This window comes from Phyllostomus hastatus, unplaced genomic scaffold, assembly GCF_019186645.2.
Source record: "Phyllostomus hastatus isolate PE091 unplaced genomic scaffold, TTU_PhHast_1.1 phas_contig_38, whole genome shotgun sequence".
Taxonomy (NCBI): Eukaryota; Metazoa; Chordata; class Mammalia; order Chiroptera; family Phyllostomidae; genus Phyllostomus; species Phyllostomus hastatus.
In genome coordinates, this window is record NW_025333869.1 from 7,307,768 (window position 1) to 7,334,994 (window position 27,227).

The following is a 27,227-nucleotide window of genomic DNA, read 5'->3' on the forward strand; positions in this document are numbered from 1 at the left end:
GAGTTATCACCCTGTATAAGTTTTTGATTCCTCTTGATAATATTTTATACTTTAACTGTATACTTTTATATATTCTCAGATTAATATCCAAGTATTTTATATATTTTAAAGATTTTATTTATTGAATTTGGGAGGGAGAAACATTGATTTGTTATATCACTTATTGATGTATTCACTGGTTTACTTTTTTTGTTACCCTTTTTTCATTATTGTTCAAGTACAGTTGTCTCCATTTTCCCTTCATCACTCCCCACAGGCTAACCCATCCCCATCTCCCATCCTCAATCCTAAACACCTTTGGCTTTGTCCATGTGTCATTTTTTAAAGACTTGTTTAAAATTTTTTTATATTGTTACTCAAATACAGTTGTTTCCATTTCCCCCTTATCACTGCCCCTACCATGGCCTACACATCCCCACCTCCCACCCTCAATCCTACCCACTTTGGCTTTGTCCATGTATCCTTTATGTATGTTCCTTGATGACCCTTCCCCTATTATTACCCATTATCCCTCTCTCTCTTCCCCTCAAGTTATTGTCAGTTTGTTATTTATTTCAATGTCTCTGGTTATGTTGCATGCTTATTTGTTTTGTTGATTAGGTTTCATTTGTAGGTGAGATCATATGGTATTTGTCTTTTACCACCTGGCTTATTTCATTTAGCATAATGTTCTCCAGGTCCATCCATGCTGTCACAAAGGATAGGAGCTCTTTCTTTCTGCCTGCTGTGTAGTATTCTGTTGTGTAAATATACCATAGCTTTTTTTTTATAGTAATCTCTTTTTTTTTAAAGATTTTATTTATTTATTTTTAGAGAGGGAAGGGGGGGCGAGAGAGAGACACACACACATCAATGTGCATTTGCTGGGGGCCGTGGCCTGCAACCCAGGCATGTGCCCTGACTGGGAATCAAACCTGCAATGCTTTGGTTCACAGCCCACGCTCAATCACAGCCCGCGCTCAATCCACTGAGCTATGCCAGCCAGGGCATACCATAGCTTTTTAATCCACTAATTTACTGATGGGCACTTACGTTGCTTCCAGCACTTGGATATTGTAAATTGTGCTACTATGAACATTGGGTGCACAGGTTCTTCTGGATTGGTGTTTCAGAGTTCTTAGGATATAATCCCAGCAGTGGAATTGCTGGGTCAAAAGGCAGTTCCATTTTTAGTTTTCTGAGGAAATTCCATATTATTTTCCATTGTGGTTACACCAGTCTGCATTTCCACCAACAGTGCACTAGGGTTCCCTTTTCTCCACACACCTGCCAGTACTTGTTGTTTGTTGATTTGTTTATGATGGCCATTCTGACTGGTGTACAGTGGTATATCTCATTGTGGTTTTAATTTGCATTTCTCTGATGGCTAGTGATGTTGAGCATCCTTTCATATGTCTCTGGGCCTTCTATATGTCCTCCTTGCACAAGTGTCTGTTCAGGTCCTTTGCCCAGTTTTTAATTGGGTGGTTTGTCTTACTGCAATGGAATTGTGTGAGTTCTTCATATATTTTGGAGATCAAACCCTTGTCCAAGGTATCATTGGCAAATATGTTTTTCCATACAGTTGGTTTCCTTTTTAGTTTGCTGATGTTTTCTTTTTTTAAATATATTTTATCGATTATGCTATTACAGTTGTCCCATTTCCCCCTTCACTCTCCTCCACCCTGTACACCCTCTCCCACCCACATCCCCCCCTTTAGTCATGTCCATGTGTCATACTAATAAGTTCTTTAGCTTCTACATTTCCTATACTATTCTTGCCCTCCCCCTGTCTATTTTCTACATACCATCTATGCTACTTATTCTCTGTACCTTTTCCCCTCTCTCCTCCTCCCACTTCCCTGTTGCTAACCCTCCATGTGATCTCCATTTCTGTGGTTCCATTCCTGTTCTAGTTGTTTGCTTAGTTTCTTTTGGTTTTGCTTTAGGTGTGGTTGTTAATAATTGTGCATTTGCTGTCCTTTTACTATACATGTTTTTTTTTAAATCTTCTTTTCTTAGATAAATCCCTTTAACATTTCATAAAATAAGGGCTTAGTGATGATGAACTCCTTTAACTTGACCTCATCTGAGAAGAACTTTATCTGTCCTTCCATTCTAAATAAAAGCTTTGCTGGATAGAGTAATCTGGGATATAGGTCCTTGTCTTTCATAACTTGGAATACTTCTTTCCAGCCCCTTCTTGCCTGTAAGGTCTCTCTGGAGAAATCAGCTGACAGTCTGATGGAAACTCCTTTGTAGGTTACTGTCCCCTTATCTCTTTCTGCTTCTAGGATTCTCTCCTTCATTTTTACCTTGGCTAATGTAATTATGATGTGCCTTGGTGTGTTTCTTCTTGGGTCCAACTTCTTTGGGGCTCTCTGAGCTTCCTGGATTTCCTGGAAGTCTATTTCCTTTGCCAGAATGGGGACGTTCTCCTTTATTATTTGTTCAAATACGTGTTCAATCTGTTGCTTTTCCTCTTCCCCTTCTGGTACCCCTATAATTCGGATGTTGGAACGTTTAAAGATGTCCTGGAGGTTCCTAAGCTTCTCTTCATTTTTTTTAAATTCTTATTTCTCCATTCTTTCCTGTTTGGTTGTTTTTTCTTCCTTCTGGTCCACTCTATTGTTTTGAGTCCCAGTTTCCTTCCCATCACTATTGGTTCTATGTGCATTTTCCTTCATTTTTCTTATGGTAACCTGCATTTTTTCATGTAACTTATGCCCAAATTCAACCAATTCTGTGAGCTTCCTGATCACCAGTGTTTTGAACTGTGCATCTGATAGGTTAGCTATTTCTTGGTCGCTCAAAAGGATGAGTTCTGGAGCACTGATTTGTTCTTCTATTTGAGCCATCTCTCTCTGGTCTGGTCACTCCTGTTATGGAGTGTTATGGAGGAGCGGAGCCTTAGGTGTTCACCAGGGCTGGGCACCCCAGTCGCTAGATTGTGACGTTGTATGTGGGGGCAGGGGCGGGGGGACAATGGCGGTAGCTCCGTTCTCCTGGGACTTCAGCCCCTTCTCTGGGATCCTGGGTTGTGCGCTCTGCCCTGGTCCACAATCGCCACCTCACTGGGTCTGCCAGCTGCCGCTTGCGTACTCAGGTCCACCCACTGCGATCTTGCGTGCCCCAGATGCCTTATGTGCCCCCAGTTGCCTTATGCATTCAGCTCTCTCTGCTCTCCTCACCGAGACCCCTGCTGCAACCTGCGCCCGGCTGCTCCTCTCCGCCCCTCTTACCGGTCTGGATGAACAGGTCTACTTCAACTTCTTGGCTGTCCGACTTCCATTCAGATAAATTCTCTGTCAGTTCTGGGTGTTATTCTGCCTCTAAATTGTTGTTGTTCTAATCTTGGTTGTGCGTGGTGGTACGGTGCATCCACCTATGCCTCTATCTTGCCTGAAGTCTGATGTTTTCTTTAGTCATGCAGAAGCTCTTGATTTTGATGAAGTCCCATTTGTTTATTCTTTCCTTTATGTCCTTTGCTCTATGGGACATATTGGTGAAAATACTGCTGTGTGGAATATGTGCAATTTTCCTGCCTATGTTGTCCTCTAGGACTTTTATGGTGTCGTGATTTACATTTAAGTCTTTTATCCACCTTGAGTTTATTTTTGAGTATGGTGTAGGTTGGTGGTGGAGTTTCATTTTTTTTGCATGTAGCTGTCCAGATCTCAGCACCATTTGTTGAAGAGGCTGTTTTTGCTCCATTTTATACTTCTGCCTCCTTTTTTGAATATTAATTGGCCGTAGAGACTTGAGTTTATTTCTGGGCTCTCTATTTTGTTCCATTGATCTATGTGTCTGTTGTTATGCTACTACCAGACTGTTTTGGTTACAATGGCTTTGTAATATAGTTTGATGTCAGGTATGGTGATCCCTCCTACTTTCTTCTTTCTCAAAATTACTATGGTTATTTGGGGTTGTTTATGGTTCCATATGATTTTTTGAAATGTTCTATATCTGTGAAATATGTCATTGGTATTTTAATAAGGATTGTGTTGAATCTATAAATTGCTTTGGGTAGCATGGACATTTTGATGATGTTCATTCTTCCAATCCATGAACACAGTGTATGCTTCCATTTATTTGTGTCTCACTGGTTGATTCTTTTTTTAATATATTTTATTGATTATGCTATTAAAGTTTCCCCATTTTTCCCCCTTTATTCACCTCTGCCCTGTATCCTCCAACCCACCAACATTCCCTCACCTTAGTTCATGTCTGTGGGTCATACATAAAAGTTCTTTGGCTTCTCCATTTTCCATACTATTCTTAACCTCCCCTGTCTATTTTGTAGCTACCGTTTATGCTTCTTATTGTATCTTTTCCCCCATTTTTGCCCCTCCCTTTCCCTGCTGATAACCCTCCAGGTGATCTCCCTTTCTGTGATTCTGTTCCTGTTCTAGTTGTTTGCGTAGTGTGTTTTTTTCTTTTTTCTTTTTTTTAGGTTCAATTGTTGATAGTTGTGAGTTTATTGTCATTTTACTGTTCATAGTTTTGATCTTCTTTTTCTTAGAGAAGTCACTTGAACATTTCATATAAGGGCTTGGTGATGATGAATTCCTTTAACTTGACCTTATCTGGGGAGCACTTTATTTGCCCTCCACTCTAAATGATATTTTTGCTGGTTAGAGTAATCTTGGTTATAGGTCCTTGCCTTTCATGACTTGGATTACTTCTTTCCAGCCCCTCTTGCCTGTAAGGTTTCTTTTGAGAAATCAGCTTATAGTCTAATGGGAACTCCTTTGTAGGTAACTTTCTCCTTTTCTCTTGCTGCTTTGAAGATCCTCTCCTTCTCTTTCATCTTGGGTAATATAATTATGATGTGCCTTGGTGTATGCTTCTTTGGGTCCAACTTCTTTGGGAGTCTTTGAGGTTCCTGGACTTCTTGGAAGTCTATTTCCTTTGCCAGATTGGGGAAGTTCTCCATTATTTTTTCAAGTAAGTTTTAAACTTTTTGCTCTTCCTGTTCTCCTTCTGGCACCCCTATGATTCAGATGTTGGAACATTTAAAGTTGTCCGGAGGTTCCTAAGCCTCTCTTCATTTTTTTGAATTCTTGTTTCTTCATTCTGTTCTGGTTGAGTATTTCTTTCCTTCTCCTGGTCCAAGTTGTTGATTTGAGTCCCAGTTTCCTTCTCCTTACTGTTGGTTCCCTGTACCTTGTTCTTTATTTCCCTTTTCCTCTTTTCACTTTTTCCTTTTTTCTTTTTCTTTTTTCTTTTTTTTTTTTTTGTGACCATACTCAGCCATTTCTGTGAGCATCCTGATTACCAGTGTTTTGAACTCTGCATTTTTGTCAAACTTGTCCAGTTTGTCGGCATATAGTTAACTGTTCACAATATTTTCCTAGAATACTTTGTATTTCTTTGGTGTCAGTTGTTACTTCTCTTTAATTTCTGATTTTGTCTAGTTGGGTTCTCATTCTTTTTCTTTATGAGTCTGATTAAAGGTTTAGCAATCTTGTTTACCTTTCAGAGAACCAGCTCTTTGATTCATTGATCTTTTGTTTCAATTTTTTTTAGATTCTGTTTCCTTTATTTCTGCTCTGAAATGTATTATTTCCATTCTTTCTCTTACTTTAGGCTTTGTTCTTTTTCAAATTCCTTTTAAAATTAGATTGTTTATTTGAGCTTTTTCTAAGTCATGTCACTGCAAAAAACAAACTTTTAAATGGAGTTTAATTTTTTTTATAGTTTGCTCCTTTCTTTCCTCCCTCCCTCCCTTCTTCCCTCTCTCTCTTCGTTTTCTTCCTTCCTTCCTTTTGAGATAAAATATATACACACCAAAAAACACAAGGCAAGTGTCTAATTTGTTGAGTTTTGGCAAAGTAATATACCCTCATAATTCCACATTCCTATGAAGATATGAAACAATATGTCCATTAACTCAGAAAATTCTCCTGGTCCCTTTTCTGGTCATTCTACAGGCCAGCCTCAGAAACAAGCTAAACTTTTCTTTTTGGTTATGAATTTTATTTTTATTTTTTTTATTGTTGTTCAGTTACAGTTGTTCTACCTTTATCCCTGTTCCTCTCCTGCCCCAAACCCCCACATCAGTTCCACTCCATTGTCTATGCCCATGAGTCCTCTAATTGTGTTTTTTGATTTACCCCTTCTGCTTCTTTACCCCATCGTCACCCTTTCCCCTCCCCTCTGATCAGTCAGTTTATTCTTCATTTCCATGTTTCTGGTTCTATTTTGTTCATTTGTTTTATTGATTAGTTTCCACTTATAGGTCAGATCATACAGTATTTGTCTTTCACCAACTGGCTTGTTTCACTTAGCATAATACTCTCCAATTCCATCCATGCTGTTGTGAAGGTTAGGAGCTCCTTCTTTCTTTCTGCTGCATAGTATTCCAGTTTTTTGATCCACTCATTTACTGATGGGCACTTAGGCTGTTTCCAGCACTTGGCTATTGTAAATAACACTGCTATGAACATTGGGGTGCAAAACTTTTTTTTCCCCATCATAAATTAGTCTTTTTTAGAATTTCATGTAAATAAATTTGTGTAGTGTGTTCATTTCTCTGCCTCACTTCTTTTGCTCAGCATAATACATGAGAGATTCACCTATGTTTTTGGGTTTATGAATTATTTGTTCCTTTTTATTACTAAATAATATTTGTATTATTATGGCACTTGCAAATTTCCTGTTGATAGACATTTTGATTGTTTCTACTTTTAGGCTTATCATGGTGTTTTTTATATGTCAGCTTGGCTATTGCCCCCAATTTCAGTGAAACACTAATCTATGCATTGTAAAGATATTTTATAAATGTAATTATAGAACATAATCAATTGACTTTAAATAATGGAGATTATTCTAGATAATCTGGTGGTTCTAATTCAGTCATTTGAAAGGTTTAATAGCAGTACTGGAGTACTCTGAAAAATAAATTTCTTCTGTGAACACCAGTTGCAACTATGTTGCGAGTTCTAGCCTGTCCTTAGCACTTACTTGACTAGTCAGTCCCAACAATTGCTTAAGCCACTTCTTTGTAATAAATATTTTAATAAGTATCTCCTACTGGTTTTCTTCCTCTGGCTGAATCCTGACCAATATGAGATTATAAAGCTGCTATGAACATTCTTGTATGTAGTTTTCGTGGACATGAATTTTCAATTTCTGTTGGGTACATACCTATTAGTGGAGTTTTTAAGTTAAAGGGATGTATGTTTCATTTTATAAAAAATTACCAAACCATGTTCCATAATTTTTGTGCATTTAGTGTTCTACCAGAAATATTGGAACTCCACTTGTTCTACATCTTTGTCAACATTTAATGTGGCCTTCGTTTTTTTAGCCATTTTGTTGCATATGTAGTGGTATTTCACTGTGGTTACAATGTACATTTCTCTGATAACTAGTGATGTTGAACAGTATTTCATGTAGGCGTTAGCCAGTTTTTTATTTTCTGTGAAGTTTATGTTCAGATCTTTTTTTCATTTTTCAAAATTGGGTTGTTTTTACTGACTTTAAGTGTTCTTCAAAAATTCTGAACACAAATCTTTGTCAGATCTTTGTTTTCTGAATATGTTTCTTCCCTTCTTGCCTAAGAGTTTTCTAAAAGATGTTTTAATATTAATATAATCTAGGTTTTAAAAATTTAATGAGGTTACCTTTGCCTTGATCCTGTCTAAGAAATCTTTACCTACCCTAGTGTTATAAAGAGGTCTTCTTTTAGAGGTCTTATAGTTTTAGGTTTTAGGATTATGTTTGTGATTTATCTAAAGATAATTTTTATTCATAATATGAGATAGCAGTTGAATTATTATTATTATTATTACTGTTTTTATTATGACTACCTACTTGTTTCAGCAACATTTGTTGAAATGACTATTCTTTTCCCAATAGATTGTTTTAGCACTTTTTGGTGAAAAGCCAATTGAATGTACAAGTGTGGATTTACCTACTAATTCTATATCATTCCATTGACCTATTGGTCTTTCCTTAGGTGACAACCAAGTACAGTTGACCCTTGAACAACATGGATTTGAATTGCACAGCTCCACTTATATACAGGGTTGTGTTTTTTTTTTTTTTTCAAGTAATACTTGTACTGTTTTCCCTCTGTTTCAGGAGTTGGAGCATGTGGAGGTACAACTGTATGCATTGATCAACACCATTTTATAGAGGGAACTTGAGCATATGTAGATTTTGTTATCTACCGGAGACAACTTAAGTTTTGGGGAGTCAAAAGTTATACACAGATTTTTGACTCTTCAGAATTTGGTGCCCTAATTCCTACATTGTTCAAGGATCAACTGTAAATTAGAATTCTGTAATTTAGTTCTTTTTTGTTCAGGAATGTCTTGGCTATTCCAGGTTATTTGCATCTCAATATAAATTTTAAATTTGCATTTACTGATTTCTAAAGAGAGACTAAAGGAGGGTAGAGGGTGAGAAAAAGAGAAAGAAATGTAGATTTTCTGTTGCACTTGCTAATGCATTCACTAATGAGTGTCGATTCTGTGTGACCTGGCTGGGAATCCACCTTGCAGCCTTAGCAATCAGGACAATGCTCCAATCAACTGAACTGCCCTGCCAGGCCCTCCATATGAATTTTAGAATCACTTTTGAAGTTACTATTTTTAAAAAGTCTTCTCAGAGTATCAACAGAGCAGAGGAAATTGACATTATAAAACCCCTAAGCATAGATATTCATCTTTCAATTTATTTGGATCTTTTTTGCTTTTTTACAATGATGTCTTCTACACCTTTTGTTATATTTACTAAGTTTTTATGGGTTTGGATGCTATTTTTAATAGACCCTTTTAGAGAATTTATTGGTGTGACACTGGTTAACAAATTTGTACCGGTTTCAAGTGCACAAATCTAATACATATCATCTGTACACTATATTGTGTGTTCACTACCCCAAGTCAAGTTTTCATCCATCACCTTTTATACACACATACCCTCATTACCTTCCTGCACCCTCCCTTTCCCCTTTGCAATCACCAAACTGTCCTTTATGTCAAGATATTTTTCTTTTATTTCTCAATCACTTCACCCCCCGAAGAGCCCCCCAACCTTATGATACCCCACCAGCCATCAGCCTGCTCTCGATGGATCTGTCTCTATTTTGCTTGATATTTCATTTTATAAATTATATTCCACATATGAGTGAGACAATCTGGTAATTGACTTCCTCTAACTGGCTTATTTCACTTCTCATATCCAGGTCCAATCCATCCATGGTTTTGCAAAGGGTGAGATTTCGTTCTTTTTTTACAGCCAAGTAGTACTCCATTATGTAAATGTACCACAGCTTTTTTATCTACTCATCTACTGATGGGCACCTGTGCTGCTTCCACATCTTGGCTATTGTAAATAATGCTGCAATAAACATAAGGGTATATACATTCTTTTGAATTAGTGTTCAGGCTTCTTCAGATATAGTCCCAGAAGTGAAATGACTGAGTCATAAGGCAGCAGTTCCATTTTTTAATTTTTGTGGTAACTCCATACTGTTTTCCACAGTGGCTGCACCAATCAGCATTCCCACCAACAGTACACAAAGGTTCCCTTACTCCACATCTTTGCCAACACTTCTTCTTTGGTTTATTGATGATCGCCATTCTGACAGGTGTGAGGTGATATCTCCTTGTGGTTTTAATTTGCATTTCTCTGGTGACTAGTGGTGTTGAGCATGTGCCAACATCACTGATGATGATGGCCTTTGGCCATCTGAATGTTCTCTTTGGAGAAGAGTCTATTCAGGTCCTTTGTTCATACTTCAATTGGATTGTTTGTTTTTTGGTGTAGAGTTGTATGAGTTCTTTATAAATTTAGGGTATTAACCCCTTATCAGATATATTGATGAATATGTTCTCCCATTCAGTGGGTTGTCCTTTCAACTTGTTGATGTTTCCTTTGCTGTACAATATTTTTTAGTTTGATGCAGCCCTGTTTGTTAATTTTTTCTTTTGCTTCCCTTACCCGAGGAAATAAATATAATAAATGTAAGTTTATAGTGTTTTTAATTCTTTTTCACATTTCCACACATACTAGTAATGAATTTATCTCTTGGATACATGCGACCTACACTATAATTTTTTTGACCATGACCTCTGCAAGATTAATAGATTTTTAAAATGTTTTATTTTCTCAGTTTGCTGCTGGTATATAGATATACCTTTGATCTTACTAAATTTATTTGAGCGGTTTTGTTTTTTCCCTTCCCCTCTCTTTCCCCCACCTATCCTCTTTTCCGGTACATAAACAGTCATGACATCTGCAAATAGCAAGAGTCATATGTTTTTACATTCTTTTTAGTTTTATTTATTTTCTTGCCTTATTGCAATGGCTAGCCCCTTCACTATAGTATTGAATGGAAGTGGTGAGAGTTGTAATCCATGCCTTGATTTGTCAAAATTGAGACAAAAAGCCCAAAATAGAGTCACTGTGCTAAACTCACATCACAAAGCCAAGCCTTAGTTACATTTTTTTGCCTCCCCCAGGAGTAGAATCTTAAACTAGTCCTTCTGGAATTTACTGTGTCATCACTAGTGAGATGATCTGCCTGATGGACCCCTGCCTTTCTGTAAAGAAGGTGACCTTGCCTGAAACAACCTGCTGCTTGCTTTTATAACTTCCTTGTCCTACTTTCTTTTTCCTATAAAAGTCTTTTGTTATTTACAGGTCTTTAGAGCTCTTTTTTATCTCCGAGATTGGATCCTTCCTGAATCATGAATCTCTGAGTAAAGCCAATAAGGTCCTTAAAATTTACTCAGTCAAATTTTGTTTTTTAAGACATCTTACTGTGGAATGTTTTTTTAATATATTTTATTGATTATCTTATTACAGTTTTCCCAGTTTCCCTCCCTTTGCTTTCTTTTGCCCAGTATGCCCCTTCCCTCCAGCAATCTCCCCTTTATTTCATGTCCATGGGTCGTGCATATAAATTCTTTGGCTTCTCCATTTCCTAGACTATTCTTATCATTACCCTGTCTATTTTGTACCCACCAATTATGCTTCTTAATCCATGCACCTTTGCCCCCATTTTCTCCCTTCTGCTTCCCAGATGATAACTCTCCAAATGGTCTCCATATCTATGAGTCTGTTCCTATTCTGCTTATTTGCTTAGTTGTTTTTTTAGATTCAGTTGTTGATAATTGTACAAATTTGTTGCCATTTTAGTGTTCACAGTTTTGGTCTTCTTTTTGTTAAATAAGCCTCTTTAACATTACATGTAATAATTGCTTGGTGATGATGAATTCCTTTAACTTGACCTTCTTTGGGAAGCACTTTATCTGCCCTTTCATTCTAAATGATAGCTTTGCTGGATAGAGCAGTAATCTAAGTTGTAGGCCCTTGTTTTTCATCACTTTGAATACTTCTTGCCAGGCCCTTCTAACCTGCAGTTTCTTTTGAGAAATCAGCTGATAATCTATGGGAACTCCTTTGTGGGTAACTCTCTGTTTTTCTCTTGCTTCTTTTAAGATTCTCTCTTTATCTGTAACTTTTGGCATTTTAGTAATGATGCTTAGTGTGGTCCTCTTTGGGTCCAACTTGTTTGGGATTGTCTGTGCTTCCTGGACTTGTGTATCTATTTCCTTTGCCAAATTAGGGAAGTTTTCTTTTATTATTTTTTGAAGTTAAGTTTTCAGTTTCTTGCTTTTCCTCTTCTCACTCTGGCATCCCTATGATTTCAGATATTTGTACGTTTGGAGATGTCCCAAAGGGTTTTTATACTCCCTTCATTTTTTAAAAATTCTTTTTTCGTTTTACTTTCTGGCCGAATGCTTATTTTGTCCTTATATTCCAAATTGTTAATTTGAATCCCAGTTTCTTGCCCTTCACTTTGGTTCCCTGTAGATTTTTCTTTATTTCACATAAGATAACCTTCATTTCTTCTTTTATGCTATTGACATACTCAGTGAGTTCCTTGAGCATCTTGCTCACCAGTGTTTTGAATGCTGCATCTGATAAGTTGGTTATCTCCATTTTGTTTGGTTCCTTTTCTGTTTTTCTTTTTCTGTTGTTTCATTTGGGCCATATTTCTATGTCTCCCCAATTTGGCATCCTCCCTGTGTTTGTTTCTGTGTATTAGGTGGAGCTGCTTTGACTCCCTGTATTGGTAGCATGGACTATTATAGAAAAGGCACCTATAAATTGTGTAGGGTGGAGCTAACCCACTTCACTGCTTTATGGCTCTCTGTGGGAGAGAGGCTCTTAGATGGGACAGTGCCACTGCCATAGCTTCAGGAGGTTTGTCCTGTCCTTGCCCATTTTCCAGTGATTTCACCCACTCCTGTATGCAACTGGCACCCTTCCATCTTTTGCTCTGGGAGTGAATCCCAGAGTGAGTTGGTTTGCATATGTTCTAAGTCCATGGAGGCCTTTTAAGCTGTGTCTCCTGAAAATCAGGCAGTTTCTTCTACTGTCCCAAACCCTACTGGTTATTACAGCCAGAAGTTATGGGGATTTATGTTCCTGGTGCTGGAAACCTGAGCTGTGGAGTCTTACCTGATGTTGGGATTGTTTGCTCCCAAGGTATCTCTCCCGATTTTTATCCAACATACGTGAATGTAGGATCGATCGTCCATTCTACTACTGCCTTCCCTTGCCACTCCATGTCTCCACACCTCTCTGCCCATCTCTGAAACTCCATCCCTCCTATGAATCTGGATGAATGTGGCTTCTTTAAATCCTTGGCTGTCAGACTTCCATAAAGCTCGATTTTCTAATGGTTTTGGATGCTATTTGTTTAAAGATCTAGTTGTAATTCTTTCTTGGTTGTGCGAGGAGGTGTGAAGTGTCTACCTACACTTCTCTCTTGACCAGAGGTCCTTAGATGAAATATTTTCACCATTGAATATGAAGTTAGTTGTAAGGTTTTATTTAATGATCCTTAGTCATATTGAGGAAGTTTTTCTTTATTCTCAGTTTTGCTGAGTTTTAATAATCTATGGGTGTTCAATTTTATTTTTTCTCCAACTTCTGACGTGATTATGTGTGATTTTTTAACCCGTTAATATGATGAATTACATTCATTGATTTTTCAAATGTTAAACCAAAATAAAGCATATTTCTTATGTCCTTCTGATGAATTAACACTTTTATCATTAGCTGTTCCACTTTATCTTTCACAATACTCTTTTAGTTGAAGTCAGTTTTATCCAATATTAATATAACTATGCCCACTTTCTTATGATTATTGTTTTCATGTTTGTTTCTTTTAATTTATAGGTTTTTCCCTCTTTTTCTTCCCTTACTTTTTTATTTTTTATTTTGTATTTTTTAAATTTTATTTTAATCATTGTTCAAGTACAATTTTCTGTCCATTACTCCCATCCCAGCCAACCCAGCCATCCCTCCTCACCTCCCTCCCATTTCCACCCCCTGGCAGTTCCTTAGTCTTTTTTTTTTATAAGCATTCCATACTGTATATTCATAGAGTTTGTCATTGTCTGAATTTTGCTGATTTCATCTTCATGGTGACATTTAATATGGTCCTCTGTTTTCTATATGTACAGGCCATTTGTAATCTTGATCACTACATTTATTATTCTTTGTGTATAAAAGATTCAGAGTTGTGCTCTGGTCAGGTGGTCTAGTTAGTTGGAGTATTATCCTATACACCAAAAGTTTTCAGGGTTGATTCCTGGTCAGTGTATATATCTAGGTTGCAAGTTTCATCCCTGGTGAGGGCATGTACAGGAGGCAACCAGTTGATATTTCTCTCTCACATTAATGTCTCTCTCTCTCTCTCTCTCTCTCTCTGTCTTTCTTCCTCTCTCCCTACCTCTCTAAAATCAATAAATGTATCCTTCAGCAAGAATTTTTAAAAACGATTCAGAGTTGTTTAAGTAAGCATGTAAGAACTTACCACAACTCCCAAAATGAAATTAATTTAGTTTTGGATAAAGAGATGACCGTTCATAATTAGCATGTCATGATGTGATTTTGTGTTCTTTTTATTTTTTATTAAATATTTCTCTATTTTATATTTTTGTATTTTCTCAAACACTGCATATTCATGTTTTTCCTGAATATTGTCTTTGTGATAAATATATATTAATATTGGACCTTTATTACAGGAGTAATCATTTGTTAACAAGTAGTAGTTCAGCTGCCAAAATGAGTCAGTGTCCTTGCAAAATTAGGGCAATTGTACTAAAATAAATCATTAATCTTAGTTATCAGAGTTGTCTAATTCCACTTTTTTCTTTTTTATATGCAAACATATTATTTTGCTCAGAGTTTACAGCTCTTCATTTTTACTTAATTTTTCAAAAGTCAAGTGATTACTGAGTTGACCACAGGATTGGAATGGGTTTATTTAGTTAAATAGTGGAACAGTTTGACACCCTTTCTCCTGATATGTTCAAGTACAATGAGTTAAAAATCTATGTTATGTGGATGTGGTAAGGTTGATGCATGTTCTCATCAGGTTAATATTAATTATGCCTTTTTCCCTTCCCTTTCTTCTCATGCCATAATATCCTAGTTTTATAAAGTTTTTTTGAAATGTCTTGCCTATTGATAGGGAAATCCTAGGTTTAATTTTAATGACACTTGCAGCAAGGAATATCTTTATGTAAAATTTAATTTCTCAACAATACAAACTTAATATTATCAGATCACTGACATTGAAAACAGTGGACTTCTGTAAAACACAGTCTTTATGCACTCCTCATAAAAGAAGGAAATTAATTTTAAAGCATATTTTGTTTTCTATGTTGATTGAGACATTTAAGTCACTGTATGATAAACATTGTGGTGGCTTCTGGAGACACATTTTTTTTCTTTATAGGAAATGCAAGTCATGAACACCAATGGTTTTTCTTCTTCTTTTTTTTTTAGAAGGAGTAGCTTTTAAGAAAATATTTCTGAAAAATAATATTGGCAGATTATTTGTTTCAGGTACTGAACAGTACAGTGAATACACAGGCTATGCTGAAACATACCGTTGGGCCCGAAGCCATGAAGATGGGAGTAAAAGGCGAGTTCACTTCTGATTGTACTATTGCATAGCCAAAAGCCAGGGAATGTGGCCTTGTGCATTCTGTCTCCCATCTATTTTTATTTTAGAAATTTAAATTTCTTTTTTTTTTTTTTAAGATTTTATTTATTTATTTTTAGGGAGGGAAGGGAGGGGGAGGGGGAGAGAGAGAGAGAGAGAGAGAGAGAGAGAGAAATCAATGTGCGGTTGCTGGGGTTTATGGCCTGCAACCCAGGAATGTACCCTAGCTGGGAATCGAACCTGGGACACTTTGGTTCCTAGCCCCCACTCAATCCACTGAGCTACGCCAGCCAGGGGAAATTTAAATTTCTTTTAAAATTTATTACAGGTTCATTAGTAGTTACAACAGTATTATCATTTCAGTAAATGCCAAACTTAGATTAGATTATAGTTATAGCTTAAAGCCCTTAAATGCCATAATTAGTTATCTTTAACTCTTCTGGGAGATTAGGTAAGTTGAAGAAACCTCTGTTCAGATAGTTTGCTTAATGTCATGTTTCAACTGACAGGAGAAATTACAATGAGCTTTGCTGATGCTGTCTTCTGTTTTTTATTGAAATATATTTTTACATATTCTTGCTTCCCCACTAAATTGATCTAACACAAGTAAATTTTTATGGGAATGGAAAGTGAAGGCTTCTAATGGAAAAGCCATTGTGGGTTCAAATGATTTAATCAAAACACATAGGGTAGCAGAATAAGTAAGGAAACCAGACCCATATATATACTGTCTACAAGAGACCAACCTCAGAGCAAAAGGTACACACAGACTAAAAGTAAGGAAATGGAAAGAGATATTTCATGCAAATGGAAAGGTAAAAAAAAGTTCAGGTAACAATATGTAATATCTGAAAAAATAGACTTTAATAAGAGACAAAGGACACTACATAATGATAAGAGGAGCACTCCAACAAGCAGATACAACCCTTATAAACATTTATGCACCCAACATAGGAATGCCTATATATGTAAAGCAAATCTTCATGGACATATAGTGAGAGATTGATAGTAATACACTCATAGTAGATGATTTAACACCTCAGACAGGAAATCAGCAAGGAAACAGGCCTTAAATAACACACTAGATTAGATGGATTTAATTGATATCTTCAGAGCATTTCATCCCAAAGCAGCAGAATATACATTCTTTTCAAGTGCACATGAAATACCTTCTAGGATTGGACACATGTTAGGACACAAAAAAAGTCTCAGTAAATTTAAGAAGATTGAAATAAATCATATCAAGCATCTTCTCTGATCATAATGGTATGAAACTAGAAATAAATCATAAGAGAAACTGAAAAACAAAGACATCAAGGTAAAATAACATGTTACTAAACAGTGAATGGAACAACAATGAGATCAAGGAAGAAATCAAAATAAGAACACAACACCACAATCTATGGGGCACTGCAAAAACAGTCCTAAGAGGGAAATTGATAGCATTACAGGCCTACATCAAGAAATAAGAAAAATTTCAAACAATCTAACTTTACACTTAAAGGAACTTGGAAAAGAACAACAAACAAAGCTCAAAATGAGAAGAAGAAAGGAAATAAGGAAGGTCAGAGAAGAAATAGAGTCTAAAAAGATGATACAAAGATCAGTGAATTCAAGAACTGGTACTTTGAAAAGATAAACAAGATTGCCAAACCTTTAACCAGACTCATTGAGAAAAAAAGAGAGAGGACCAAATAAAAAAAAGAGAGAGGACCTTCCAAATATCAGAAAGAAAAGAGAAGAAGTAACAGTTGGCACCAAAGAAATACAAAAGATTCTAAAAAAATATCATGAACACCTACATGCCAATAATTGGACAATCTGGATGAAGTGTAAAAATTTCTAGAAATATACAGTCTTCTAAAACTAAGTCAGAAAGAATCAGAGAATCTCAATAGATAGATTACAATAGTGAAACTCAGCAGTACTCAAAAAAAAAACAAAACAAAAAAACCACCTCGAATCAACAAAAGTCCTAGACCAGATGGCTTCAGGTGAATTTTACCAAATATTCAAAGAATTAACACTTGTCCTCAAACTATTCCAAAATATTTAAGAGAAGACTTCAAACTCATTTTACAAGGCCAGCTTTATCCTAACTCCAAAAATGCACACAAGCACTGCAAAGAAAGAAAATTATAGGCCAACATCCTGATGAACATAGGGATGCTAAAATCCTCAACAAAATATTGGCAAACCGACTTCAGGAATACATTAAATAGATCATACACCATGATCAAGTGGGATTTATTCTGAGGATGCAAGGTTGGCACAATGTCCAAAAGTCAATAAATGTGACACACCACATAGACAAAATGAAAGATAAAAACCACATGGTCACATCAATAAATGCAGAAAAACATTTGATCAAATGCAGCACCCATTGATGATAAAAACTGCCAGAGAACTGAGAATAGAAGGAACATACCTCAACATAATAAAGACTGTGTATGACAAACTCACTGCCTGAATCACACTCAATGAGCAAAAACTACAAGCATTTCCCTTAAGATTGGGAACAAGATAGGGATGTCTGCTTTCACCACTCTTATGTAGCATAGTACTGTAAGTCCTAGCCACAGCAATCAGACAAGGAAAAGAAATAAAAGGCATCCAAATTGGAAAAGAAGAAGTAAAATGCATTTATTTGCAGATGACATGATACTGTACATAGAGAACCCCAAAGAGTCCACCAAGAAACAACTAGAATTGATAAATGAATTCAGCAAAGTAGCAGGTTACAAAATTAATATCCCGAAATCCACTGCATTTTTATATGCCAACAGTGAACTATCAGAAAGGGAAACTAAGATAACTATCCCATTCACAATTGTTTCAAAAAGAATAAAATACCTAGGAATAAATTTAACAATGGAGGTAAAAGACCTGTACTTGGAAAATTATAAGACTCTGAAGAAAGAAATTGAAGAAGATACAAATAAGTGGAAGTATATACTGTGTTCATAGATGGGAAGAATTGACATTATTAAAATGCCCATACTACTCAAGGCAATCTATAGATTCAGCACAATTCCTATTCAAGATACCAATAGCATATTTAACAGAACTAGAACAAATATTCTAAAACTGTATGTGGAACCAAAGAAGACCCTGAACAGCCTCATCAATCTTGAGAAAGAAAAACAAAGTTGGAGGAATCCTGATACCTGATGTCAAACTATAGTACAAGGCCGTAGTAAGTAAAACAACATAGTACTGGCATAAAAACAGACACATAGATCAGTGGAACAGATTAGAGAGCCCAGAAATAAACTTATGCCTATATGATCAATTAATATTTGACTAAGGAGGCAAAAACATGCAATTGTGTCAAGATAGCCTATTCAATAAATGGTGTTGGAAAAATTGGATAGGTATGTGTAAAATATGAAACTAGAACATCTTCTTAGACCATACACAAGAATAAACTTAAAATGATTAAAGACTTAAATGTCAGATTTGAAATCATAACAATCTTAGCTGAAAATATAGGCAGCAAAAGCTCAGACATTGCTCACAGCAGTATTTTCTAATATATCTCCTTGGACAAGGGAAGCAAAAGAAAAAATTAACAAACAGGGCTGCATCAAACTAAAAAGTATTGTACAGCAAAGGAAACATCAACAAGTTGAAAGGACAACCCACTGAATGGGAGAACATATTCATCAATATATCTGATAAGGGGTTAATACCCTAAATTTATAAAGAACTCATACAACTCTACACCAAAAAACCAAACAATCCAATTGAAGTATGAACAAAGGACCTGAATAGACTCTTCTCCAAAGAGAACATTCAGATGGCCAAAGGCCATCATCATCAGTGATGTTGGCACATGCTCAACACCACTAGTCACCAGAGAAATGCAAATTAAAACCACAAGGAGATATCACCTCACACCTGTCAGAATGGCGATCATCAATAAACCAAAGAAGAAGTGTTGGCAAAGATGTGGAGTAAGGGAACCTTTGTGTACTGTTGGTGGGAATGCTGATTGGTGCAGCCACTGTGGAAAACAGTATGGAGTTACCACAAAAATTAAAAATGGAACTGCTGCCTTATGACTCAGTCATTTCACTTCTGGGACTATATCTGAAGAAGCCTGAACACTAATTCAAAAGAATGTATATACCCTTATGTTTATTGCAGCATTATTTACAATAGCCAAGATGTGGAAGCAGCACAGGTGCCCATCAGTAGATGAGTAGATAAAAAAGCTGTGGTACATTTACATAATGGAGTACTACTTGGCTGTAAAAAAGAAGGAAATCTTACCTTTTGCAAAACCATGGATGGACCTGGAGAGTATTATGCTAAATGAGATAAGCCCATCAGGGGAAAATAAATACCATATGATCTCACTTATTTGTGGAATCTAACAAGCAAATAAACTGACAAACAAAATTGGAACCAAATCATATTTAGAGAAAAGATTGACAATTACCAAAGGGCATAAGCGTTACGGGGCTGGGTAAAAAAGTGACAGGATTAAGCAGTTCAAAAAAATAGAGCTGTTGTGGCAGAAAGAATCAGCTATTGCTCATGTAGCCCTACAAACTTACTCTTTGTAATATCTCAGACCAGCCCCTGTTCTCTTTTCCTTTGTTTTCATTAAAATATATGTTTTTAATGACAGCAAGCTCATGATTATTAACAACCACACCTAAAACAAAAACAGACTAAGCAAACAACTAAAACAGGAACAGAACCACAGAAATGGATATCATATTTGAAGGGCAAGCACGCCAGTACCATGCTGTTTTACTTACTGTGGCCTTGTGCTCTAGTTTGATATCAGATATCAGGATTCCTCCACAATGGAGGGTTGGCAACAGGGGAGTGGGAGGAGGAGGGTGGGGGGAAAGTACAGAGAATAAGTAGCATAGATGGTAGGTAGAAAATAGACAGGGGGAGGGCAAGAATAGTATGGGAAATGTAGAAGCTAAAGAACTTATCAGTATGACACATGGACATGAACTAAAGCAGGGGGATGTGGGTGGGAGAGGGTGTGCAGGGTGGAGGAGAGTGAAGGGGGAAAATGGGACAACTGTAATAGCATAATCAATAAAATATATGTTTTTAGCGGTTATCTACGTGGATTTTTAATTCATGATTAATTATTTACAGAGTAACCTGAAGGTTTTTATTGCTATTTTTCAGGGTGGAAAGTTGCTTGGCATATCAATATATGCAAGTTTATAAGAAATGAAGTATTTGGAATTTCACATTTTCAAAATCATCATCTCACCCAGTCCTTTCTGTTTCCATAGTCAGTGTGTTTTTTTGTGTGCTTTGTGTTGTGTTTGCTTTACTGTCTTTCTTTTTGAAAATAATTTCACAGTCAACAGTTGAGCACAGTAGGTAGAAATGTTGTCTGAGTCATTACACATTTTTGTAACACTTGACTTCTTGGAATTATTTCTTGGGTAACTATATGGTGATGTTACATACCCAGTGACCTGAGAACAAATCTTTCAAAACAAAGAGGGAATGATCTCTGGTCAAAATACAAATGCCATGTCTTTAGTATTAGAGGAAAACAAAGACCTAAGTTCCTTTTGTTTGCCCCCTAATCCTTTAACCTCTGAAACTCACTGTAAATGATGTACCCCTTTACAGTATGTCATTTGTTGTCTCTCCATAATTTTTTATTTTGTTTGCCTGGCAGTTGACAATATGTATGCCTTGGATCTAAAATAAGATAGTGTTTTCTGCCTTCCTGTTTTTCTGAGACCTATATCTGTGGGTTTATTTTTAATATTTTAACCCTACTAAAGTCTCAGTAACATGTGAGGGTTTTACTTTGTGAATGCCTTTCCCATTCCTTATCTTTCCCTCCTCTTCTGTGCCCCAGGGACAGCTGGCAGCGGCGCAGCACTGAAATTGTTGCCATTGATGCCCTTCACTTCAGACGCTACCTCGACCAGTTTGTGCCTGAAAAAATCAGACGTGAGCTTAATAAGGCCAGTAACCTTATTTCTTAGTTCATCTGGCAGCTCTCATCTATTTACTGTCATTTTATTAATGCTGAAATTAATGTTTTCTGGTCATTCTTGCAGTGTCAGTACGTCTGCCCACAACTCTCCTGATTTAATGGATCTGTCAGCTTGTACAAAATGTACTTTCCATTTCGTAATTGTTTGATTACTGATGCCAGATAGACTGTTGCTTGACATTAAGCTCCACATGTGCATTTATCTCATCAAGTAATTTTAGCTGCTTTGGGACATTATCATTGTAAAACTATATAGAAATCAGTGAGCCTTGAAAATTTTTTTAGGCATACCCAATGATGTTTTTCTCTACAAGGTGTATACACATTGTAGTCAGGATTAAAACAGATAAACCATAAAAGTCAAGTTAAAATTGTTCGATTGTAGGGAAGAATCATGTGAATTGTTTATTGATTTGGTAATTTGACATGTTTATTATAGAATCTGTGATTTTCTGTGATGCTTAATGCTGTCTGTCTATTATAATTATTTTCTTATTTTTAATTGCATTACAGAAATGTAAAAATGAGCCATTCCTATTGTTAGTTCACATTTTCACCACTGTTAACCATAATAAATAAGCTGTCATACAGTAGATTGCTGATACTATTTTCCAGATTTAGGGTCTTACCAAAACAGTTGGCTTTTTCTGCAGTTCCTCTGAAAACTATTGTTTAACTCCTACAAGTAGGATTTAGTTATGAGATTGCTTATTAAAATAATGAGGTTTGTGGTTTTGCATGGTTACAGATGTGCCAGTACCTACACAGACTTTTGGTAATAACAGCAGACTGGGTGTATCATTGCAAGGGAATTGGGAGTGGTTTTGGATTGGCATGTCTGGCATTCAGTATAGCATCTTCACATCTTCTTTCTGGGTCTTACTGTAGGAACAGTCTCACTCTGTTGTGCTCTGCTTATCCTAGGTGAACTGCCTTGCGTTTCATATTGTTAGTAAAATAACCAAACAAATGATCTCAAAAGGCTTTTACTACACTAACAATGTAGTAGATATTATGAATGTAATAATTACATTTATATCCTTATATTCTATATCCTACTTAATCTTATATCCTAATCTACTTGAGAATCTAATTTATTGTTGGATGTGTTTTTTATATATAATTTATTAGGTTTTTTTTTTAAACCTCACCTGACACATGCTTATTGATTTTAGAGAAGGGGGGAAAGGAGGGAGAAAGAAAGGCAGATAAACAATGACGTGAGAGAGAAACATCGATTGGCTGCCTTTCCTATGAGCCCTGACTGGGAACCGAACCAGCAAACTAGGCATGTGCCCTAGGCATGTAACCAGGAAATGAACCTGAGGCATTTCAGTTTGTGGAGTGATGCCCAACCAACTGAGCCACAACAGCCAGGGCTATTACATTGTTTTAATGTTTAACATCCTCAAAGGAATCTAATAAAAAGTATGAAGAATAAATGTATTGTTTTCCAAAATTGAACTTAAAATAATAGATATTGTTTATTTATCTTTTTAAAAAGTAATTTTACAATCCAGAAAGACCGTTCTTTGTTATAGCAGCAGTTGTAATTTCTCTCGTACCTGACTCTGAAATTCAGATATTTGCCTGAAGGATATCTTTTTTTTTTTTTTAAGGATTTAATTTATTTGTCTTTAGACAGAGGGGAAGGGAGAAAGAGGGAGAGGAACATCAATGTGTGGTTGCCTCTCACATGCCCCCACCTGGGGACCCAGCCTGCAACACAGGCATGTGCCCTGACTGGGAATCAAACCAGTGACTCTTTGGTTCACAGGCTGGTGCTCAGTCCACTAAGTCACACCAGCCAGGGCATGCCTGAAGGATGCCTTTTATTATATTGGCTACGTTTTAAATGCAAGCCTGTTTCACTGTTCCAAACACTTTCCTTAAAGCATTTGTGTCCAAGCACATAATGTTTGTTTTGAAAAGTATATCAAATAGAATAAAAAATTTTATATTTAGATTTTTATCACATGTTATTTACTAAACATGTAGATGTGAATTTGTCACATGGTACATTGATACTAGAAGTCATTTATGTAAGCAGTCGGTAGATTGTAGACAAATATATGAAAAGGAAGTATAGTATAATCATATGTTAACACAGATTTAAATGTTTCTTTTTTAATGGATAAAGTCTCTATTCCCATAAATACCCTAGATCATTCACTTTTAGAAATTATCAACAAATATGATCTTTTTAAAAGACAACCCTAGGCATACATAACTCTTGTCTTTTTTAATTCCCTTTTGCCAATTGATGTTCTCTAAATTTACTTGTATAGCACTAACCTTCAGTTTACTCATCCTCAAAGACACCAGAAATTTTAAAAATGTGAAGCTTTGGTATATGTGAATAGGTTGTTAGTTGTGTTACCAACATTGAAACACATTTATTCATAGAATATAGAGAATTTATGAGGCCTACTTTATACTAAAGAAAAATAAGTTTTAAAATAACCTAACAGAAAAAGTTTTATTTCATTATTTGTCTGTCAGTGCCCAGCAAACTACCTTATTTATAGGAACTTCTCAAAAATATTTGTTAAATGAGTTAGTGAATGATTCATTAGCTTCTTACATATTACTAATACAGTTTTTCAGATAAACTTTTTAGATATACATGCATTATCTCCAATCACTCAAAATGTTATAAATTTATGAATATTTCTTAAATATTCAGCAAATGCTAGATAAAGCCCAATAAATCCAAGTGTTAATTGAAGTGTGAAACAGATGAAACTACATGAAGCAGATGGATTGGTTTTAAATGTATAATAATGCAGTTCTCTATTTGTTTTCAACCTGCCATTATTTATGTCAATATGCAATTAAGTCTAATTAAATTTCATAAAAGATTCAGGTAAATACATATAGAAACTTTAAAAAATTATTCAAGTAATAAAAGTAATCATTAATGTTAAGTGATTGCTTACTGTATGCTAGGCACTGTACTTAGCACTTAAAATGCTATAGCTGATTTAATCCCAATCACCCAGAGAGATGTAGCCATTGTTCCTATCTCCAAACTGAGCCTCAGGAAGTTGACTAAGTTGTCCCAGGTCACACAGGTGGGCTGTAAGAAAGCCAGGTTCCCTTCCTTCAAATTACTTTTTGGTCTTGGATGGTATAGCTCAGTGCATTGAGAAAATTTGAGGATTCTCCCTCCCCATCCCCCACAATGGGAATTTAATAAAATTAAATTGGAAATACCACAGGTGCAAAGTAGTAGGCCATCAACACATGAGCTACTCAATGAAAGCACTTAGTTTAGAGCTTGGCACATGGAAAGTCACTTGATAAATGTATATTTTTTTTATTCACTGCTATATTCATAAACATTTGCTCTTTTAGCAAGGGCTTAGCTTTCTTTTTTAAATTTTTAAAAAATGTATTGATTTGAGTGAGAGAGAGAGAGACATCAGTGTATTTTCCCACTTATTTATGCATTCATTGATTGCTTCTTGTATGTGCCCTGACCAGGGATTGAACCCAAAACCTTAGCATATGGGGACAATGCTCTAACCAACTGAGCTACCCAGCCAGGGCCAATATTACGTAGTTTTAGAATTTGTTCATTGAAAAAGAACAAAGGAGTAAATGGTTTTGTTAAATGTCATTGATAACTTAATTAGAAAACTAGTCCAAATAACTTTGGGCTTTCTAAATTAAAGCATTTTGCCATTTATTAGTTATGGTTCTATTAAAAGAGTTAGTTGTGAATTTTATTACAAGCAATGGGGAGTTTTCCAGAAACTGACAGCACAACTTGTGGAGAATATGAAATGTTTTGTCAATTTAGGTCTAAAGCAGAAGTCTATATTAAATCACTTTAGGGATGACTTGCACAATTCTACCTTTTTTTTACATGCCAGAGAGAAAGTAGACATGAATAGAAAAACTTCATTTTTTTTAAATAAAACAATGAGCCTAAGACCAGTTTTCACCACCAAAATTCAGTGTGGATCTTTGAACTCTGGGGTCCTATCTGCTATTTTTAGCCATTGCTCGCCAGGCAATAATTGAAAGGGCAATCCCACAAAGTGCTTTATTACTTCTGGAAACAGTCTGCTGCATCTAGGCTCCACCTGTCCTATTTGACAGACATCATGACTTGCAAGTAGAATGGTTTTTAAAAGAAGAGTCAGTCTCGTTTTATCTAACTGATATTGTGAAGCAGCATTTAATCCTCAGAGAGATCAGCAGGGTGACATTCTAGAGGAGAATTATCTTCGAGATTGGAAAGATTTATGACTCCAGCTTGCAAAAGTGGCAAATACCTCAGCAAGGCAAGAAAGAAATCATCTGTGAAAAGTTGCTTTTAGCCATGGTTATACTCATTCAGGTAAGATTAAGTAATGAATATATTTTGTGGAGGTTTCTCGGTCAGAAATTTAACAAAGTAAAGAGACCACCCCAGCAGGAAGTCACTACCATTTACCTTTATAAAATTTATTTATTTATTTATTTATTTATTTATTTATTTATTTATTACCCATCACCAAATTTGGAAGGGACTTGTTATTAAACCAGATGTTGATTAACAAAACCAATCAGTACTTGCTGCTTTTTTAAGAAGTTCAACATCTCATCATTTATAATCTTAAAGTATGTGTTACTTTACTTTTCAGGAATATTAGTTCAAAGCATATAAGTTTAGTGAGCTTTCCTTTAAGTCTTTCAATATATAGAATCAGACTAACCAAAGACATAATATAAGCCATCTTTGATTTCACATGTGAGGAAGGAAACTAAGGTCTGCATAATTTTTTCATCTTACATTGCATTTTTAAAAAAGCAAAATCAATTGCCCTGGCAGGATAGATCAGTTGGTTGGAGTGTTGTCCCATATACCAAGGGTTCCAGGTATGATTCCAAGTCAGGACACATTCCTACGTTACAGGTTTGATTCCTGGTCATGGTACGTACAAAAGGCATCTGATTGATGTTTCTAGATCTCTCACTGTCTCTCTCTTCCCTTTCCTTTCTCTAAAACCAATAAACATATCCTCAGGTGATTATTTTTAAAAAGCAAAATGAATTTTCCAAAATTCTAATTATTTTAAAGACAAAAAAGTCATCCAAATAGTTGTTTTCATTTCTGTAGGGAATATTTAGCTTCATGTATATGTGTTAAAAAATTACCTATAATTTTGTATTTTACCTAATAAATTTAATTGCATATTATAAATATTTTTCATACTTTCTAATAATCTTCATAATAATGTTTAATGGCCATAAAATCGGTTGGATATACTGTGACTTAACTACTGGTTTTGAACAATTAGGTGGTCCCAAGTTTTTCTCTATGATACATGTACATTCTATAGTAATAAACATCTTTATACAATTGCTATTTAATCAAGTAACAAAAGAAATTTACAAAATTGTTAATCTGAATCTCAAGATCATGTGAAGACTCCTAATTAATATTATTTTAGTCTCTTCCAAAAGACTCATTTTAAAATTAATTTTTTAAATTTAAGTATAGTTAATATACACTATATTAGTTGTATTATACTTTAATACCTTACCATGTGATCAGCCCACTAATATTAGTAATCATGTATCACTTTGCAAACTTAATAGAATATTATTGACTATGTTCCCAAGATTCTTAAGGGTCTTTTTATGTTATCTTTGCTTTTAAGAAATCATAATGATGCAGACCCCGGCTTTTGGGGTCCACCACATTGTGGATGAGATACGAGAAATTCACGTGGACTACTGAATCCTGTGGAGGAATAGGGACAACCTGGCTTTTCTCTCAAGAGGAGAAAAAGCCTCAGCCCTGCCTTGACTGGCCTTTATTTCTTTTCTGCACACATTACATGATGGTCCTCATTTACTATGCATAGGTTCGCTTTAGATGGTTACCTTTTACAGAAAACAAAGGAGAGGATGCCGCTAATCACATCGCAGAAGAAGGATATATGCAAGTGCCAAGGGAAAAGTGGTTGAACCGGTTACACTGTCGGTTACACTCCGTACTAGGGAGGTTTAGCACAGACTTTAGGAAGTTACAGTAGGCACTTGCTGCCTCAATTCAGGGTGAGGGAGTTTTAGCAAAAGCAAGTCTCATAGCAGTCTAGGTACAATGCAGGCCTGATTCTCCACAAGAGAACCTATCCATGGGCATGGGTCCTTTCTGGGTCCATACCACACAGAACAGTCTCCTTTACACAATATTCCAAAACCTCAGAAAATCAATATCAGTACCAACTGTGTATTATTATATGTTAAGCAATTGTGGTTTGACTTTATATAACA

At 35.8% G+C, this 27,227-nt stretch overlaps 1 protein-coding gene across 6 annotated transcripts in view; it reads left to right on the forward strand.

The window, feature by feature from the left end:
* Window positions 1-27,227, forward strand: part of PARG (poly(ADP-ribose) glycohydrolase) — a 216,280-nt gene that overhangs the window by 155,335 nt on the left and 33,718 nt on the right. For all 6 annotated transcript variants that reach the window (XM_045841862.1, XM_045841860.1, XM_045841861.1 and 3 more), the window contains 2 exons: window positions 14,860-14,938; window positions 20,814-20,922. In XM_045841862.1, the coding sequence (XP_045697818.1) occupies window positions 14,860-14,938; window positions 20,814-20,922 (188 nt within the window). The remainder of the gene's footprint in view (window positions 1-14,859; window positions 14,939-20,813; window positions 20,923-27,227) is intronic.